Genomic DNA, 19,110 nt, shown 5'->3' with positions numbered 1-19,110 from the left:
GTGTTCTTAGGGTGCACGAGGCTTTTGCTGGATCGTCGTATTGATTCCTTTACAGACTGTAACCGCCTATCTCACGGTTGTGAGACGTGGTTATGGCTGAAAGTACAACCGTAAGTACAATCATAAGTACAACCGCCGGATTTCGCCGAGAGCGGGTGCTATTCTGGAAAATTGTACCCGCTCCCTGCGAAATCGCGGTAAAATTTCATCCATAACCACGTCTCACGACCGTGAGATAGATGGTTACAGTCTGTAAAGAAATGAATACGACGATCCAGCAAAAGCCTCGTGCACCCTAAGAATACGGAGCGACCCCAGGACGATTAGTTTAACAGAATATCCGGGATACAATCGTTGCAACTCCCTTATAAAGTTTCGATACCTCTCTTTCTTTTCATTCTCCTTAGTTATGTTGTTTTTGTCAGCTGTTGCCGAAAATTCGATAACGAACATGGTTCGCTTCTCGAAGTCAAGAAGAACCATGTCAGGCCTCGAGTGAGCAACAGAAACAATTGTCGAGAATATAAAGTTCCAGTATATGCGGCACTTCCCATTCTCGACAATCAACTCGATTTCCCTAGGAGCATTTAGAGGAGCGATATTAAGGCTAATCCCGTAAGAGTGACAGAGATGGTAATAAAGTACTCTTAGTGCCGCATTGTGCCTTTGAATGTAGGTCGTTCCCGCGTGAGTTGGACAACTAGATAGTATGTGAGCTAAATGCTCGGGGTGTGCAGAGCACGCCCTGCAGCTATAATCAGGAATGTCTTGGCTCAAAATGTGGCGACGGTATGTTAAGCTGGAAATGACACCGTCTTGGCATGCAAAAATGAAACCCTCCGTACCAGGCTTCAATCCAGGCAATTTAAGGAAAGCAAACGTTAGCTCACAAGACATTAACTGATCCTTCACATTTCTGTGGAAGATACCGTGCATCCTCCTATCGAGGAGCTGTTCACGAAAGATTTTCTCTTGTGCTTTCTTAATCCGGGATTTCTGGAGTGAGTACTCGAGATAGATAAGATTTGATGCATTTTGCTTACCCCTAATACTGAAGTCAAGTCTGAGTGTTTCAGCAGCCTCCTCCGCTGCTTTGTACAGAAACGCTCCTTTGTCCACTTCTTCGTGATTCCTGACCATTTTAAGAAGGAGGTCTCTTCCATTTGCAACTCTATGTACTGTACCCAGAATACACCTGTTGTGAAGACATTCAAGACTCAATATTCCGCGACCCCCTTGATGGCGTGAGATGTACAGTCGCGGAATGGAAGACTTAAGATGCATGCTTTTGTTTATGTGCATAACCTTTCTTGTCCCGATATCAAGGGATCTGAGCTCGTTCTTCGTCCATGGAACTACTCCAAATGAATAGAGTAGTATCGAGACGGCAAGCATGTTCGTTGCAGATACCTTGTTCCTCGCTGACAGTTCGGAAGACCAAATCTGTCGGATGAGACGTTTGTATCTGCTTCGGAGAGTATTCCTTATAGATGTAACATCCTGAATGCGGCTCTGTGGCATGCCCAGGTATGTATAAGTTCTTTGTTTTTAGCATAGATCTTATGATCGTCCATGTAAAATACATGAGTGACCTTGTGCTTTCGATCTGCAGGTTTGCCGCACAAGTACCCGTCGGAATAGCGAAGTGCTAGGGACAGTGGCAATAATGTAAGGCAAAAGAGGAGTGGGCCCATGGTGTCACCCTGAAAGACACCTCTCTGAAAGGTGACCTTGTTAGTTGTCACACGATTTTTTCCAGATGAGATCATAAATCTGGTTTGCCAAAGCAGAATAATAATCACCAGCTTAATTTCAATTTGCTGTTGAAAGGGAAAATCAAATCTACTGTTTAGACCTTTTAATGATTAGACATGATTATGTTGTTATAACGAACATGTATATGAAACTATCTTGGTCTAGTACGTGTCTTAATTTTTTCTCATATTATGATATTAAACATAAAGTTAGTATAATCAATATAATGATTGATAGAATAGTTAAATTTTTAGATAACAGTTTCTCTAATATGAATAGAAAAATAGTCAAAAATACCTAAAAAAAATATTTCCAAACTCTTTCATTGAAAAATATGTCAACAAAACACTAGATGCTATAAAAAATTATTATACAAAATAATAATTCCTCTAATCATAATAATATCTTAGTTTTTCCTTTCACTATGAATTTTTGTTGAAATAAAAAAAATTCTCAAAGAGTTTAATGTTACTCCAATTTTTCAATATGAAAAAGATTTTTTTTTCAATTGGAAATCTAAAAGATCCAATGAAAAAAGAAAACAGAACACATATTCTTTTTTAAATAGATTGTTCTGGTCATAATAAACTCCAGCTCTGTTCGCGTGAGACTAGCGATCGATCCGCTCTTACCAATTGGTAATAACCATTCTCTATTGACTCTCGAAAATTGTATAATAGCGAACCACAAATCCTGCTGAGCCTACATTAATGTTACACACAAAAACGCTAATATTACGAATCAAATTTTACCAGGCAATGTGGATGCCAACACCTGCGAAAGAATTGCCGAGCTCTTTACAATAAATGAGATCTTAAATCAGTATACTATGATCGTAGAACTAGCGAGACGCAATTTGATTCTGCAGAAACTATAGAATTATCTAATAAATATATTAGCCAGGAACAGTTTAAACGCAAACTACTTAAAACTTGACGTTTTTAATAGGTGCGGGGTTAAGCACAGTATACTCGCTGTCTGAAAATCGTGCTGATTTTTTACTTATGTTACCGTTGCATGTTTTGTTCAAGTAATCAATCGCGGAAGATTGTTTGTCATTTGAAGGGGAAAGAAGGCATCACAGTCCTGATCTGCAAAAATGGAAATGGGAACAACGTGTTGGCTTTCAGCCCATAACTATTTATAATTCGATCCTAGAGGTATCATGCTGACGAAATAAACAACTGCAAACCTCCGCTCAAACTGTCCAATGCTATTTGGATTGCATCGAGCTACCGAAAGACATGGATTGCCTACAACCTTGGTGTACCTTAAACAGAATAGCGGCGAACATAAAAAATATGTGATGATTACCTGGCTTCGGACGCAATAAAAAAAATTTTCAGGTATCTAGACATTGCTGTGAGCAGGGGTATGTCACGCATTACGTACGTTTCGTGCCTGTGGCGGGAAGGCAAATAGTGGCGCAATGATTGTCATTTGATACGTTTAAATCATCGAATCAGCAGCACCCTAGTATGCTCAGTAAGTCTGCTAGGCATATATAAATATTTTTTGCTATTGAATATAAAGTTAGCTTCTTAGGAAACAAAATTATGGTATTTAAAAATTGATTCATATACTTTTAAAGCAGCTATTCAGAAAACTTAGATTTTTACATTGGTAAGATTACACGCACGCCATCTATAAGAGTGGGAGCAAAAATTGAATCGTGCACACCGATACATGAGACTATCGCCATCCAGCAGAGTCGCTGACCGCTGTCACTCTTTTTTTACATATGCATGTGATGCATAAGATACCTTATTAACTGCCGTTCGCGCGCTTATTTTTTAAGTCAATGCTCAGAATATATTAAAAACCATCCAGTACCAATTGAACAAATTACAATATAATTATTTTTAATTATGAATAATAAATAATACAATTGTATTTTTTAACATTTCATATAAGCGCGCGAACGGCAGCCAATGAGATGCCTTATGCATCGCTTGTGCAGTAGCATAAGGTACCCGTGTTGGGAGCACTGCGTATAACCTCAAAGCGGCTTGCTTGCAATTTATCAGTGTTATGTGTCAGTGAATATAAGTTTAAAAGTGATTTCAACTATTTAAAGAAGTGTTATTATATTTGGATTTTCATGCCAGCCCCTGACTAACAACACTCGCATCGATTGTGCTTGCAAATGTCGACGCAGACATCAAAAACATCTATTACAACATTTACAATCCAGGCAATTAAGTAAGAGAGAGTCCTGGAAATCCTAGAAAAGTCCTTGAATAATACTCATGGTCTTGGAACATTTATTTTCTTAAAGAAAAAAAGTCTTTTAAAATTGTTCTGCGGAGGATCTCCGGAGGACTCCCATCACTGATGCCAAGTTCAGTCATTGTCGGAAGTGGAAGAATGGTTTCAAAATCAGCCAATATGCAGTGGGATCTCGATGCCTTAAAACAGAGACTATCTCTTTCTGCCATGTAAGATAGACAAGGAGATGCGATAAAAATTGAAAAGATGGTTTCGAAATCTCTCTATATATCTTAAATGGTAAACAGGGGAGTCCGATGGTGTACCAACGACAAGTCGTGTTTATCGTTTCAAAATAATAAGAAACTCTCTGTCTGCCATATACGATAGAAAGAGAGATTTCGAAACCATCTTTTCCATTATGATTGCACCTCGTTGTCTATTTCACATAGTAGAAAGAAAGGACCGTTCGACTTCAGGCATCAGAGTTTCATTGCAGGAGACGTCTTCCTTGCACTTATATCATTATTGAATTATTGATATTTTATAAATATTTTATTTAATAAATTTAAATTTTATAATTATTTATTAAAGGGTTGAAGAAACTTTACGTTTCTAAGCAGTATTGTAATTCTGAAGCTTATTTGATATTCATAAACATTTATATAAGTTGCGAATGATACTATTTAATAAAGTTCATTGTAATAATCTAAAAGGTATCTGAAAGAATCTATTCTTTTGATCCTGAAAAACCTGGAAAAGTCCTGGAATTTTTTGGAAGAATAGTAGAAACCCTGCAGAGAAAAATAGAAATAATCTAAACTCGAAGTGACTGTCCGAAGGCTGAAGTAAGGAGCAAAAGTCCAAACTCACCGCGCAACGTGTTGTCTGCTAGAACGTGGTTGTGTTGTTCATAATAATTAAAAATGTAATTAGTAAACGCACTTTCGACTAACTATAATGAACAATAGTATACTCCACATGGGCAAGAGGTTGAAACACCTGATCCTGCGCTTGTGGTGTAATATAATATTAAAAAATAGAAACAGTTGTAGATAAGAAAAGGTGTTGCTAGGAGTTGTTTTTATTTATTAATAATTTTCAACTACACTATCTTTCAGGCGGAAAAATTCTATACAGGGTGTCCCTGAACTCCCATTATAAACCATTATAAAATATTATGAAAAAATAAAGTATCCACAACGAATTCTATAGGCAGGAACACTTCATAAGTTTATTTGAGAATCTAAATATGTCATACCTAATATTAGAATAGTTAAGATCTACGCGTTAAAATTTTACACAAATTAATTTTTCGAATTTAAGAAAACTCTACCACGTTAATTTACTAACAAAAAGAATGCTAGTTAATTTTTGTCATCCAAGAATAAATAATAACGGAAAAAGATTAGTTATCTTAGGCTCAGAAAATGTCTTCTTTATGACAAATACCTAGTTTAAGCATAAAATACATGTCCACCTGGTTGTAGAGGAGATAGCCACATTATAATCAATTTCGTTGTTGTAGATGTACAATTAAGAGAGTTAGTAAAAGATTCAAGGGTCATGAGGGATTCTGAATGCAATAATGATCATTACTTTCTAGTCTCCAAAGTAAACGTAGATCAGGTATGGAGAAGATAGAGGAAAAATAGATTTTTAATATAGGATACACGAACGGGTAGATGAGGGAACTTGGTCGGCGCTAATGTAGCCGTAGCGATGAGGAGAGAAATATCCTTAGAAATGATTACAAAAACATAAAGAAGAGAGTAAAAATACTAGTCAAGTAAAGACATAATCTGAACAAAAGAAGATAAAAAATACAACACGACTTTCAAGGAAGCAAGAAACTGTTTCACAAATGGGCATTGATCAATATGAAGGGAGGTACAAGTACAGAGTTAGTATGCATGAGACATAGCAAGGGTGAAATGTCATATGATACATTCTAGGTACTAGTTGCTTTGAGAGACTTTTGTAAGGAATTATTGACAGGTTTTGCCGTGCACCACAACTGCGATTTAGAATACGACACGTCAGAAAACCCAATTGAGGAAATCTGTGCCTCTAAAGTTAGAGATATAATTAAGAAATTAAGAAATGGTAAGGCTGCTGGTGTATACAATATTAACGCTAAAATACTTCAAAATGGTGGCGACTACGTACCTCACAAGTTTTTCCAATTGATAAATTTCTGTATTGAGATGGAAGAAGTTCCAGATAAATGGAAAAACGCGATTATCGTACCAATATAGAAAGGAAAGGGAGATAAAAGCAACTGCAATAATTACATAGATATTAGCTTATTCAAAACTGTAAATAAAATATACTCAGAACTAGTTATTTGTAGAGTAATAAAAATAAAAGAAAATATATGGGAATTTTAAAGTGGATTTATGCCAGAAATATCATGTTCGGATCAAATCTTTAGCTTAAGACAGATCACAGAAAAAGGTTTGGGAGTAAGGAAAAAAGTGGTCTGTGTATTTGTTGACCTAGAAAAAGCGCTTGACAAGGTGGATAGAAGTAAACTTTATGAAGTCCTGAAAGAGTACGAAACTGAGTGGCTGGTTCGATATTTTGCAATGTGTGAGACAAGGATGCGTTACATCCTCATGGTGATTTATTATAATTACAAAAAAGTGCTTAAAAATGGCTCTTGTCAACGAAGAAGGTGTGGATTTTGGAACAGTGAGGGCGTAAAAAGTGTGGCGATAAATAGTTTATAAAAAGAGTGTTAGTAGATTAAATGACGCCTGAAACAAAAGAATTGGATACTCGTGGGCCCGAGGAGGAACTTTTACATAAAGAATTCGTGAGGCTTTTCACGTAGGGTGATAACTGGAGAGATTTATGAGCAACGTGGGTCACAGAAATAGAAGTGTTAAGGAATACATGTGTTAAAACATAAAAAGTCTTTCAAAGCTTGCGCTGCGTACTTTATAATATATTTTCCTTGCACTTCGCTCCCGTTATTTATATTGTTCTAACATTTGTGCATAGGTCTGCTTAAATAAAAATTAAAATCATTCACAGCTGTTATTTGGTAATCGTAATTTTCTCTTTATCAATGCTCATTCAGCTTGAACACATGCATACCTAGTTTGAACAGCAAGTTGATTTTTGTATTCTTAAGTAGCGTTTTCGTAGGCTGAAACATAGAAAGTCAGTTTTTACGTAAAACAAATACCTTCTCATTCATTATGACGACGTAAGAACAGTAAATAAGCTATCTACATATCTACTAATTTCTGCATTTTATTTCAGGCAGTAGGCACAGACCGAAATATTCAAGATTGGATTATACAAAGGCGAGCAAATACTTTGGAATCCTTATTGAATTTTTTTCATTGTGATCTTGAAACGATATCATGTTTGTTTAATAATGAAAGGAACAAATTTACAGAAAAGTTATATCAGATATTTGAAACATATTTGCCGATTTTACAATACAGTGCCAGCTTATTTTCCAGTATTCCGGCCTTAAAGTTTCCGCGGGTCTGTATTAACAATATTTTATAAGATGAATAATCAGGCTTAGTTCAGACAGCCAACATGAGTTTTATTACTCTCACTTTATTATTTTTTCTGTACAGAGTGCCAGCAATGTTTTTTTAGAGGCGATTCACATTTTGCAAAACTGTCAGGAAACAAGCGGCATTGTAGGAGGAGCTCTTTTTTACAATAATAAGTAAGTTAAAATCTTAACTTCCTGGATATTGTAGAATTGATCATTTAGTTATTGCTAAGAAAAAATTATTCTGTCATCGTAATCTTTGTTTCAGAACGTAGTAAAACGTTGAAAGAAAAAAATCTTCTTGCTTAGAAATAATTCTATGTTTGAAAGTTGCTCCAAGCTTTCCATAGAGTTATGTGACGCCGTGCCATAGTGTTATGTGATTTCGGATCGACTGCGAAAAGGCAAGTTGTTCGAAACCGGAGACATCTGTTTACATTATCGATGTAAACATTCATAGTGATTAGTTACTGCGATCGTGCCGAGAATCGTGCAGAATTCGTCTGGGGCTCTTTTTTTAAACATTTATGCAATCTTTATAACTTTTAATTATTTAAACAAATTTTATTCAAAGTTTCAGAGTGTAAATTTATCAGAAATATTAATTATTCAAATTATTTCAATTTAAAAATTAAGAGTTCAACCTTTTTTCTACAAGTCAATTTGTTTACGGAGTTAACTAAGAATATCTATTCAATGACTCTTTTTGTTTAGAAATGTAGAATGTTTTTGATAAATTTTTAAACTAGAGTGCGCCGGATTTATGCAAAGTCAATGAAAATTCAGCATTCTCAGCCACTATCAATTTATTAATACAAATTTGAGTCCGGCAGACTAAGACCTCCTTAATCATACTCAAATTTCACTCCCTCACGAAAGACATTAAACTTTTTAACAATTTCTTCAGATCCTCCTTCAAAACTCTCAGGAGGGACTAGACTAACTAGAGAACGACCCGTCACGGTTCACGTATTCTCGCACACTGTATTTTCTTAATTACTTTTTATCATGCACTTATTCGTTACAACGATAAACTAACCGTGCAAAATTTCTTGACCTACAAGTTGCGATGCCTTTGGTAAACATACCGACCGTCTCGAGTGTAATAACAGCTGGACAAACATTAAAGTTTCATTTTTATCTAATAGCAAAATAGTTGCCGCTCGCCGTGTAAGCTGGTGTAATGAGTACTAAAATAGTTTCCGATAGGTTTTAACCGCCCGCCATGATTCATTAGTACATTAATGGTGCGAATAAATTAACAAAGAGAAGAATTGGTCATTTTACACGACTTCCTTAAATGTATCTTAACATTAAACTTTAGATTTCGCTTTCCTCTTTCGAGTTTACAGGTAAGAGGCAGATTTGAGATTAGGCTAGATTTATCGTACTAAATCGTCCTTTCCCTTGTAACATTTAGTAATTATACCCAATAACCATCGACATGGCTGTGGCGAATCATGCTCAGAAGAACAATATCACCGATCATGAGATTTAGAGTTTTATTGAACCACTTGTTGCGCTTCTGCAAGGATTGTATGTAATCAATACCCCACCTTCTTCAGTAAATTTCAGAATTTTTTAAAATTAATTTCCAACGTGTCAATCGGTTATCTGCAATGAATTCTACGGATGGTTCGGAAACTCAATTAAAAAATGTCCAGGTGTGAGATAAGCGAAGTCTTCTGGATCATTGGAGAGTGGAGCAATAAGGCTGGAATTTAGGCGCATTTCAATTCGCGTTAGGAGAGTCGAAAACTCTTCGTATGTTAGAGTATGAGCGCCAACAATTCGCTTTAGATGGTGTTTAAAACTTTTCACACCGGCTTCCCATAAACCGCCGAAATGAGGTGCAGATAGAGGTATGAAACGGCACGAGGTGCCTTCGATAGCGAATTAATTATGAAAATTTTTATCGAGTCTGAGTTTCAAACTGAAATTTCTTAACTCTTTATCAGTCCCGTGAAATGTCGTGTAACTGCCACCATACAAGTGAGCAGGTCTTCCTCGCCTAGAAGAGAGTCGCTGGAAGGCGGCAAGAAAGGCGGCAGACATTCAGTCAAACACGAGCTCTAAATGTACGACAGGTGTGCAGCAGCAAACAAAAAGTGCTGCGTAAGTTTATAACTTTTGTTACCATGGCCAGGAGGAAAGCGTACATTAACTCTTTAACGGCCAAATTATTTCCACCCACTTCCAATCCAAAATAACAACTGTTTCGGAGTGTAATAGGGTCTCAGATGATAGAAAAAAACGCCATAATTCTCACTCCACTCAAAACCACCCTTAAGGCCAAAACCCACAGGAGTCACCTCCAACCAGAGAAAAAACTTCGCATATATTTGAGGGGTTGTATTTCTGTCTCTTGTTACAAAAAGCATAGAAAACTTGTCGAGAGCCTTCGCAAACCAATTTTCATCGGATTTGGATGGAAATTCAAGCTTACACCTGAATAAGGGGATTATTCGTATAATCTTCACCACGGGATTTTCCTTTTTCACGAATAGCTATATTTTTTTGTGTACCGCTGCGACTGCATTCACGATATAACTACAAAAATTACCTCGGAAACAGGGTGCTTTTTGGAGTTATAGTTAATAGGTTTCGAAGAGGGTCAATGAATGCTTATAGTTTCTAAAAACTAGAAATACGTAGGTAGCTTATGTCCCATTAGTTGGTGGGAAAGAGTCACTATTTCTTGTGCACATTCTAAGCGAGAAGGAACTATCTTGAACATATTTAATCCAAAATATTCTGGCTTTTCGGAATGCAACCGTACTGAGCGAAGAAGTCAAATATTGATGTTCAGACTTTGGGCATTTAACTACGGTGGGCCTTGTCACCATAAAGGACGCTTCAGAATCTTTTCCGGTGAGAGTCCCCTCGTAGCAAGTCCGCTGGATTACCCTTGGTAGAGATATATCGCCATTTGGCACGAGGGACTATCTCGTGAATTAGGGAAACTCTATTAGCTACCAAAACTGGCCAATTTGAAGGATGCTTATCGAGCCAAGCCAAAACAGTCACTAAAACAGTGTAACAAAAAGTGGGGACATTTTCAAGCGACATCGTATCCACAAGGAATTCAAGTACCTCAGCAAGCAAAACTGCCTCACATAATTCTAAACGTGTAATTAACAAGTATTTAAGAGGGGCCACTTTAGATTAGCCATTAATAAGCTAACTTAAGAATTATGTAAATCTTCACTGAGAATTCTAAGATAAAGGAAGCGGAGTAAGCTTTAGAAGAAGCATCCGCAAATCCGTGAAGCTCGTCATTTAAATTTTCTTGCAGTTCACCATTCCATCTAGGAACTTTCAGAGATTCTAGTTTCTTCAAAATGTTCTGATAATCAGACCAATGAATCTGAAGGTCGTTAGGCAACTTCTCATCCTAATAAAGTTTCCGTAGCCAAAGCTCCTGCATCAATAACGTAGCCACTAGTATATTGGAGTTAACCCATTAGATCATATAATTTAGCTATTGCAGAAAGAACGATCCTAACGGAAACTCTATAGCCCTTTCATGCTTTCCAGAGGGACAATCTTCCAATAATTCTGAATCATTGGATGCCCATTTTCGCAAGTGGAAACCACCGGCTTCTAACATTTGAGATACTTGCTGTCGCTTCTCCTCAATTTGTACTTTAATATCCGCACCAAACAACATATCATCGGCGTAGATATTTCTTTCCAGGATACTTTTAGCTAAAGGAAACATACTGCCTTCATCATGAACTAATTGCTTAATTACTTTCTTAGCCAAGTTAGGAGCACAGGCAGTGCCATAAGTGACAGTCAAAAGTCGATAGGCCACCACATTGTTGTCAGGTGACTACCATAAAATTCTTTGATAATTGCAGTCACGAGTATCTGCCAAAATTGGTCTAAACATTTTTTATATGTCAGCGATGTAAACAAAACGAGGCAATTTCCACTTCAATATAATAGAGACTATATCATTTTAAATATTTAGACCAATATGCAAGTGTGAATTTAAGGAATTATTGTTAGAAGTCAAACTTAATGCATTAAATACAACTCTTAGTTTAGTAGTAGAACTAATTTCTTTCAAAACAGGTTGGTGTGGTAAATACACAATCTGAATAGAATTATCTAGCTCTTTTTTCCTCACAAGTTTCATATGTTCTAGTTTCTCATATTCAGATAAAAAAGTCGAATGTTTTTGGAACAATTTTGAATTTTTGGTTAATCGTCATAGAACCCTATCCAATATGATTTTTGCTCTAGAGAAGGAGGTGCCGATTTTTATTGGGGCTTTTTCTTAAATGGTAATCGTATTAAGTACCGTCCATCGTTTGTGCGTTAGTGCATCATGAAGAAATGTTCCTCACAAAACTTCTCTTCGTCAGTGAGCAGGTCTCTATTAGGGAGTTCTTCCAATTCCCAGAACTTAGTCAAGTCTTCATGCAAGACTTCACAAGTTATTTTCTGATGCATTGTAAGTGGAATGCTTGTCTGTTGTGTGGGATCTCGCGAATTAAGGGATGGGAAAGAATTTGGAGTGTCGAGAAAACGGGTAAAGTCATTAATGGGCAAACAGTGTTATTATCAAAGGGTTTATTAAATTAAACTTACAGCTATGATCAAAGAGCCGACACGTTTCAAGCCCTAGTTGGGAGGCGAAACCAAGATCGGGGAAGTAGTTGTTGGTAGAACACGGGCGGTAAAGCTAAGGTTCCGGAGCAGTCGGTGCTGGTCCAGCAAGGGGCCTGAGATCCGGTTAACGATCCTGGAGAATCGCGTGGCGTCGTGGGTGGTTGGTGGCATCGGAAAACGAAGGAGTTGCGGAGTGGTGAAAAGATACCGACTACCGGAACGTGCAGTGAGCACAAAACTAATTACTAATAGCCTTCGGGGAAAGATTATGCTAATAAGGGCTGGGAATGTCGTTCCCCACTGCTTCTCCCAGGCCCATAGGGCCGTGACTGGGTGGGGCGCTTATAACTCTGTTATACCCCCCCCCCCTGTTTGGAATAACGTTTATTTTTTCAACAGTTCGTCGGTCATCTTTATTTCGTCGTCGAGTCAGGAAGGATTCTTTCTGTTAGGTCGAAATGAATATAAGAATCATCTTCTTCATCGTTCTTTTTGTTTTCTGTATTTTGTGCCGTTTTTAGTCTTTCTTATATTTTTGTCCATTCTTCCTTCTTGAGAGTAATTTTAATAATTTCTTGGTGTTTTTGATTTACTCCTACCCAACCTGCTTTTATATATTTGGTCCTTGTCGAATCAGGCACAGTATGGTGTTTTTTGTCCTGTTTGACATCTCTCCACAATAAGTATCGTGAAACATATAAAGCTGTGCTGGGACCATCCTCTCGCAATGCCAACACTGTCACATCTTTTGGTCTTCCATCTTTTTCTTATTAGCTAGAACAAAATTTAACACATCCTATGAGTATCCTTTTGAAGTTCCGCTTTCCGTGATTTTTCTTCCCTGAAAATTAACTTATATCTAGATTTTACATTATTTTCAATTAGAAATCAATCTTGTCTTTTTATAGCCGCATTTATTTTTATTTGAAAAACTGCATGTATTTTTGTGAAAGCTATTTCTTTAAATCAAAATTCAATTAAATTATTAACTTAATTTTGCTAAATTATTTATATCTTTGATATATGTAAAGAGTAAAACTATATTCTCTGTTGTGCCTGTAAAAGGTCAAAAATAAATTTTTCTGTGGTGTATGTGGAAAAGTATGACAAAATTCTCTTATTTAAATAGCTTTTGAAACATATTTCGATCCATATTTAATTGTTTTTTTTTATTTCTCCAGTTCTCCTCCTGTTTCTTCATTTTATCCTCAAATTCTCCCTTCTTCTTCTCCATTTCCTTTTTTTTTTGTTCTTCCTTTCTCCATTTTAACATTCTTTCCCAGTCGTCTCTTGATAATAGGCCTCTTTTTAACCTTTCTGTTTCTACTATTTCTCCAACTCTTAAATCATAAACTTTCTGTTCATGTCTGGCACTTGCATTGTCCACATCTCTTATTTTTTTAATTTCCTCCTCCATTCTTCTTTCTGCATCCTCTATCTATCTCTTTTCTTCCTCTTCTCTCCTTTTCTTACTTTCTTCTGGCGTCCAAGAAAGGGATGGTTGTCCTAGCTCCCGCCACTTTCTGTACTTGTGGGTTAGGAGCGCTTTCCTGCGGACTAGCTCCGCTTGGCAGTCTTTACACTTTAACCGTAGTCGAGAATCCATTTTTCTGTAATTAAATGTTTTTCTGTTTTTTTATTGTCTGTGTAAATGTATGTGTTTGTGTATTTTTTTGTCTTTGTCAGTAGTGAAACAAAATCCAATTATTTACATGCATGCCATTCCACAGGAAAAAATTCAAATTTTACTCTATTTTTTACTATTAAATTTTTTTATATCTTTTACATTCCAATAACATAGTGATTTCCCATTCTTTGTTCTTATTTCGTAAATTGTTGGTGAAATTTTCGCTTTAATGAAAAATGGTCCTTCGAAATTTGTATTCCATTTCTGAGCTATTTCTTCCCCTTTATTCGACAATGTTTTATTGCATTTTAAAACTTGTTCGCAATTTCAAAACTTATGCGCCTACGTCTAAGATTGTAATATCTAGGTTGCGTTTCATTTGAGGTATCTAAATTTTTAATTACCTCTTCTCTAATTATTTTTAATGTTTGCATTCTATCTGCCCATTTTTCTGATTTTTGACATTCAATTTCGTTTAATTAGTTTCAATTGGTAAACATTTTTTTCTGAAGCCGAATATTTACGTTCTGCTCCATTCAAACCTCTACTTGCAAAAGCTAGAACCTAATTTTCGCCGTTCATTGTTTGTGTTAAAACGGCTCCTAGTCCTATATCACTCGCATCAGTTTCAAGTTGAAAAGGACTTCCAAAATCAGGATGGGCTAAACTTGGCGCTGTCATTAGTAAGTATTTAAATGTCGTAAATACCTGTTCCTGTTTGTCAGTCCTAACCTATTATCGGTTTAGATTCTCCTTCCAACGGTATCTCATGATATGCTAAACGAAGATCTGTTTTTGACATGTATCTTGCTGATCTCAGTGTGTCTAATATTTCAGACATTATCGGAATTGGGTATAAATCTTTTTGAGTAATTTTATTTACTTTTCTAAAATCTAAACAGAATATTTATTTTCCATTAGGTTTTTTTGTCATTACAACTGGATTTGACCAGTCGCTATTCGATGGTTCTATTAGTTTTTCTTCTAATAATCTATCTACTTCCTCGTACATAAACTCTCTAATTTTTGTTAATACATAATAGTATGTATATTTTAATGGATTATGTCCTTGCAAATCTATTTTATGGCTAGTTAAATGGGTGTAGTATTATTATTTAGTACCGCATTATTTCGAAATTATACCAATTAATTTTTCTAATTGCGAATAATTTTTCTATGGTCGAATAACTTTTTCCCTCTTTTTTTATCGATTACCGTTTTCTATTTAAAACTTTTTATTTTTATTGCATTCTAATGTCCCTTTAAATTCTGTCTCTAATTTCCTATCTCATTTTTTCATGCATACATTCGTACTTATTTTATTTCTATCCTTATTTGTTTTCCTATCGCTCTCTCTTTCTCTCTATCTCTGTTATGACTAGTCTGCTTATCTAATCTCTGGACGCCCACTCTGGCACATTCCATTGTTGCATCGCCCGCCATGTAGGGTTTAAGGTGTGAGGCAACATGCCCCCGTACACTCTGTGCCGGCTGGGGTGCTGGTGGGATTGAGTCTAGTGCATCACTTGTAAGGAGGGTCTGGGGTGGGTTGTATGGCGAAAAGGGAGAAGAGACTTCACACGGTAGCAAATATCTCTTTTTCTCTCGCATTTCGTTTCGCAGGCGAACCTTCGTTCCGAATTTCAATTAACTTTTCTCGCTTTTCCTATTCCTCTCCGTCTCTTTAATTATAGGTTCCTGAATTTTATTTAATTTTGCTTTTATAGCATACTTAATATTTGGTAATTCTGATAACCACCAAATCTTTTTCTCATAATCCATTTTTAAACCTAATCTTTCTATCATATCGATACCTATTATTCCTATCGATCTCAAATCTGGTACTAGCCTGCCTAATAAGTATTTTTCCGTATGACCTACTTTGATTGGAACTAAAACTTGTCCCGTGATTTTCAGTTTTTGTCCATTTGCAACCATCAATGTGTCATTTATTGGTTTTTTCAATTTCGCAATCTAAGTCTTTAATTGTTTTTATAAATTTCTCACCTATATATGAGTAGGCTGCTCTGGTATCAACTAACACTCTGAATTTATTATCTTTAAAATCTATCCTAAGGTGAATTCTTGTTTCGTCCGAGTTGTTTGTGTCTGTTTCAAGTAATTCTGGGGGCTCTGGTTTTGTCTGCTATTTTCCGCCTTCAATAGCGACTGTTTGCATTTCCCTGATTTAAACTATACCAACAATCACGTCAAAAATGCCCTATTTTCCCACAATTGTAGCATGTAATGGGTTCTCGCGATCTATAATGAAAATTTTGGTTTTCTAAATTTGGATCCATAAAATCCTGTCGACTTGGATTCACTTCACTGAATCGTTGAATTCAATAATATTTGGCCAGCCGTCTTTTAATTTCTGAAACTACTGTTATTATACAGAAACCTCTGGTTACCTGGGTATCTTTTATTATTTGTGAAATTTGCATTATTATTATTTTTATTATTATTATTTTGAAATCTTGGATTAAAAAATTATGAATTTCCATTTGGAAATCTTGGTTTGTATTGTTGCATGTTTTGTTGGTTTAGATACCTCAGTCTAAAACTTCTTCTTTGATTTTGATTTCTATTTTGATTGTAATTTTCAATATTCTTTTGACTTTTATCATTTCCTTGATAATTTTTATTATATTTTCTAACTAAAATACGTAATCGTCGACCTCTAATTTTAGATTTTGCCAATTCTGTTCCCCATTCTCGCCTGAAATTTTTTTAATTTGAAAAACTTGAAAAAGCATTTCTTGAAACATAAACTTTATATTCAATTCTTAAATTCTCATAAGTTTTTTCGTAATTGCCATTCTAGGCTCGGACGTGGCATTAATTTTTCTAATAATTGTTTAATTTCTGCTATAAAAGCATGAATATCTTGGCTTTCTTTGTGGTTAAAAAATTTTATTTTACTTCTGATTATTTCCGTATATCTTTCATTTACATAAGTTTCTTTCAAATCTTCAATAAGTTGAACTAAATGCTGCGAACTATTTTTATTGACTTGAAACCAACCGAATGCTTCGTCTTCGAAAACAGCATCTAGATTTTCTAAAATGTCCCTTTCGTTAATTTTATATCCTTTTTTAAATCTTATTAAATTATTTAGAAAATAAGTTGGACTATTTTCTGTTTTGTTTTCATTAATGGGCCAATTTGACAGTATTTGGAAAGGATTTTGAATCATTCAGAATAGAAAAAGAGTTTCTGCTATTTCATTCATCTTTTCTCTTTCCATACCGGTCCCTCAACTCATGTCCACTTTATTTTGGGTTTATCTATTGTATTGAGGCAAATTCGATTTTCGTATAATTGAGGGCCTGTGTACAGGTCTAGGTAATGAGAATTCGTCCCCTTGATCGATACCCCTATTTACTGTTATTTTCTCCGTGCATTCTAGTTTTGAAAGTTTTATTATTAATTTTCGCGTTTTCTCTTTCTTCTCTTCCTATTTCTATTCGCAATCTTTCGCGACCTATTCTTACTCTCTCTGCTCTTTCTCCATTTATTCTTTCTTTCCCCTTTCTGAGAGTTTCTTCGCGTTGTAACCGACTTGATTCTATTCGTTCTTTCTCTCTCTCTCATTTTTCGTAGCACAAGACTAATTACTAATGGCCTTCGGGGTAATATTATGCTTATAAGGAATGGGGGTGTCGTTCCCCATTGCTTTCCCCACGCCCACAGGGTTGTGACTGGGTGGGACGCTTATGACTCTGTCATACTCTATTTTACTTTCCATATCTGGCCGCGACAAGATCCAACCAAAAATGGTAGATTTAATTGCACGAGTGCCTAACACACCTTGCTGTAGGCCAGGCAATAAGCCCAGATCCATATTTACCAGCACCTAAAATTAAGTCTATTTGTTGGGAACTAAAGGGGTTAGCATAGGCCAAATTTAATACAGGCAACTATCATTTGAGATATCTGCTGGAGTGATCAATTCTAATTCATTTATTAAAAAATCGTCAGCACTTAGATACGCATCTTCAATTTGTAAGAATTTATTTTTAGTAAAAGAATCGAGACTTTCGCCTACTGCCGTGGTTCTTTGAGCTTTAATTTTTAAATGTAAATTTTCACATTTCTCCCATATTTAATCCAAGAGTTTAATTCTCGGTTTACTATAGCTATGGTAATGTTGGACTTGCCTACCTTTTTAAAATTAGTTTCAATCCTCAATAATGACTAACAGACTTCTGCTAATTCTGAGAGTAAAGTCTCCATTTTTCAAGTACTTTTTCGAGAAATAATTTTAATAAGCATTAAAATTTTAACTTGAATCGCGATTTCTTCGTCGAACGTGACTCTCAGAGATCTCAAAATGGCGATTATCATTTGAATTTTCATGCAAAGTCAATGAAAATTCAGCATTCTCAGCCACTATCACCTTATTAATTTAAATTTGAGTACGGCAGACTAGGACCTCCTTAATCATACTCAACTTTCACTCCATCACGAAAAAAGCTAAAGTTTTTAACAATGTCTTCAGGTCCTCCTTCGAAACACTTAGGAGGTACTGGACTAACTAGAGAACGATCCGTTGCGGTTTACGTATTCTCGCAGATTGTCTTTTCTTAATTGCTTTATATTACACTAACTATTAATTATTTAAACCGTTTCGATTTAAAAATTAAAAGTTTGGCCTTTTTTCTACGAGTCTATTTAGTCACGGAGTCAACTAAGAATATCTATCTGATGAATCTTTTCCATGTTGCCTTGTAAATTTACCAGAAATTTTTATTATTTTGCAATTTGCGATTAAAAATTAAGATTTTGGCATTCGTTTTACAAGTCCATTTTTGATAGAATTAACTAAGAATTTCCTTCTGATGTCTTCTTTGAATGATGCTTTGCACGTTTTCAAGTTTTAATCTTTATTGACACCATTTTCATATGCAAATGAAGAGCTTTAAAATTTTTCATTCAACAGGGTCAGTTACTGAAGTGAATCAGGAAAATATGTAATTGAAATAACTTTTGTATGCTACTTTGAAAATTTAGAATAATTATTAATTGTTTTAACATTCCTCATATATATATATACCAGGTGTATACATATGAAACCGGTATTGCCATCTAGCGGCCAGTAGGCACACTTGTAGGCACTGTCGGAACTTACCATTTGTGCTAATTGGCGTATTGTCATCTGTCAACAATATCCAATACCAAACATTTCAAGTTTCATATGACATCGTGATTTTTTTCGCTCTTGAAAATGTCGAAATACGTGCCTTCAAACAACGATTTGCCTGGAGCATTAATTTTTTGTTTCCATTTGGGTAAATCGGCGATAGAATCTCATCGAATGCTTGTCGAAGCTTACGCAGAGCATGCTCTTGGTCGAACGCAGTGTAATGAGTGGTTTAAC

General features: G+C 35.6%; 1 protein-coding gene across 3 annotated transcripts in view; it reads left to right on the top strand.

The window, feature by feature from the left end:
• Positions 1–19,110, top strand: part of LOC117181547 — a 294,598-nt gene that overhangs the window by 120,079 nt on the left and 155,409 nt on the right. For all 3 annotated transcript variants that reach the window (XM_033374360.1, XM_033374363.1, XM_033374361.1), the window contains 2 exons: positions 7,234–7,464; positions 7,563–7,657. In XM_033374360.1, coding sequence (XP_033230251.1) covers positions 7,234–7,464; positions 7,563–7,657 — 326 coding nt within the window. The remainder of the gene's footprint in view (positions 1–7,233; positions 7,465–7,562; positions 7,658–19,110) is intronic.

The sequence above is a fragment of the Belonocnema kinseyi genome, chromosome 10 (genome assembly GCF_010883055.1).
Source record: "Belonocnema kinseyi isolate 2016_QV_RU_SX_M_011 chromosome 10, B_treatae_v1, whole genome shotgun sequence".
Lineage (NCBI taxonomy): Eukaryota > Metazoa > Arthropoda > Insecta > Hymenoptera > Cynipidae > Belonocnema > Belonocnema kinseyi.
This window is presented reverse-complemented; position numbering and strand designations above follow the sequence as displayed.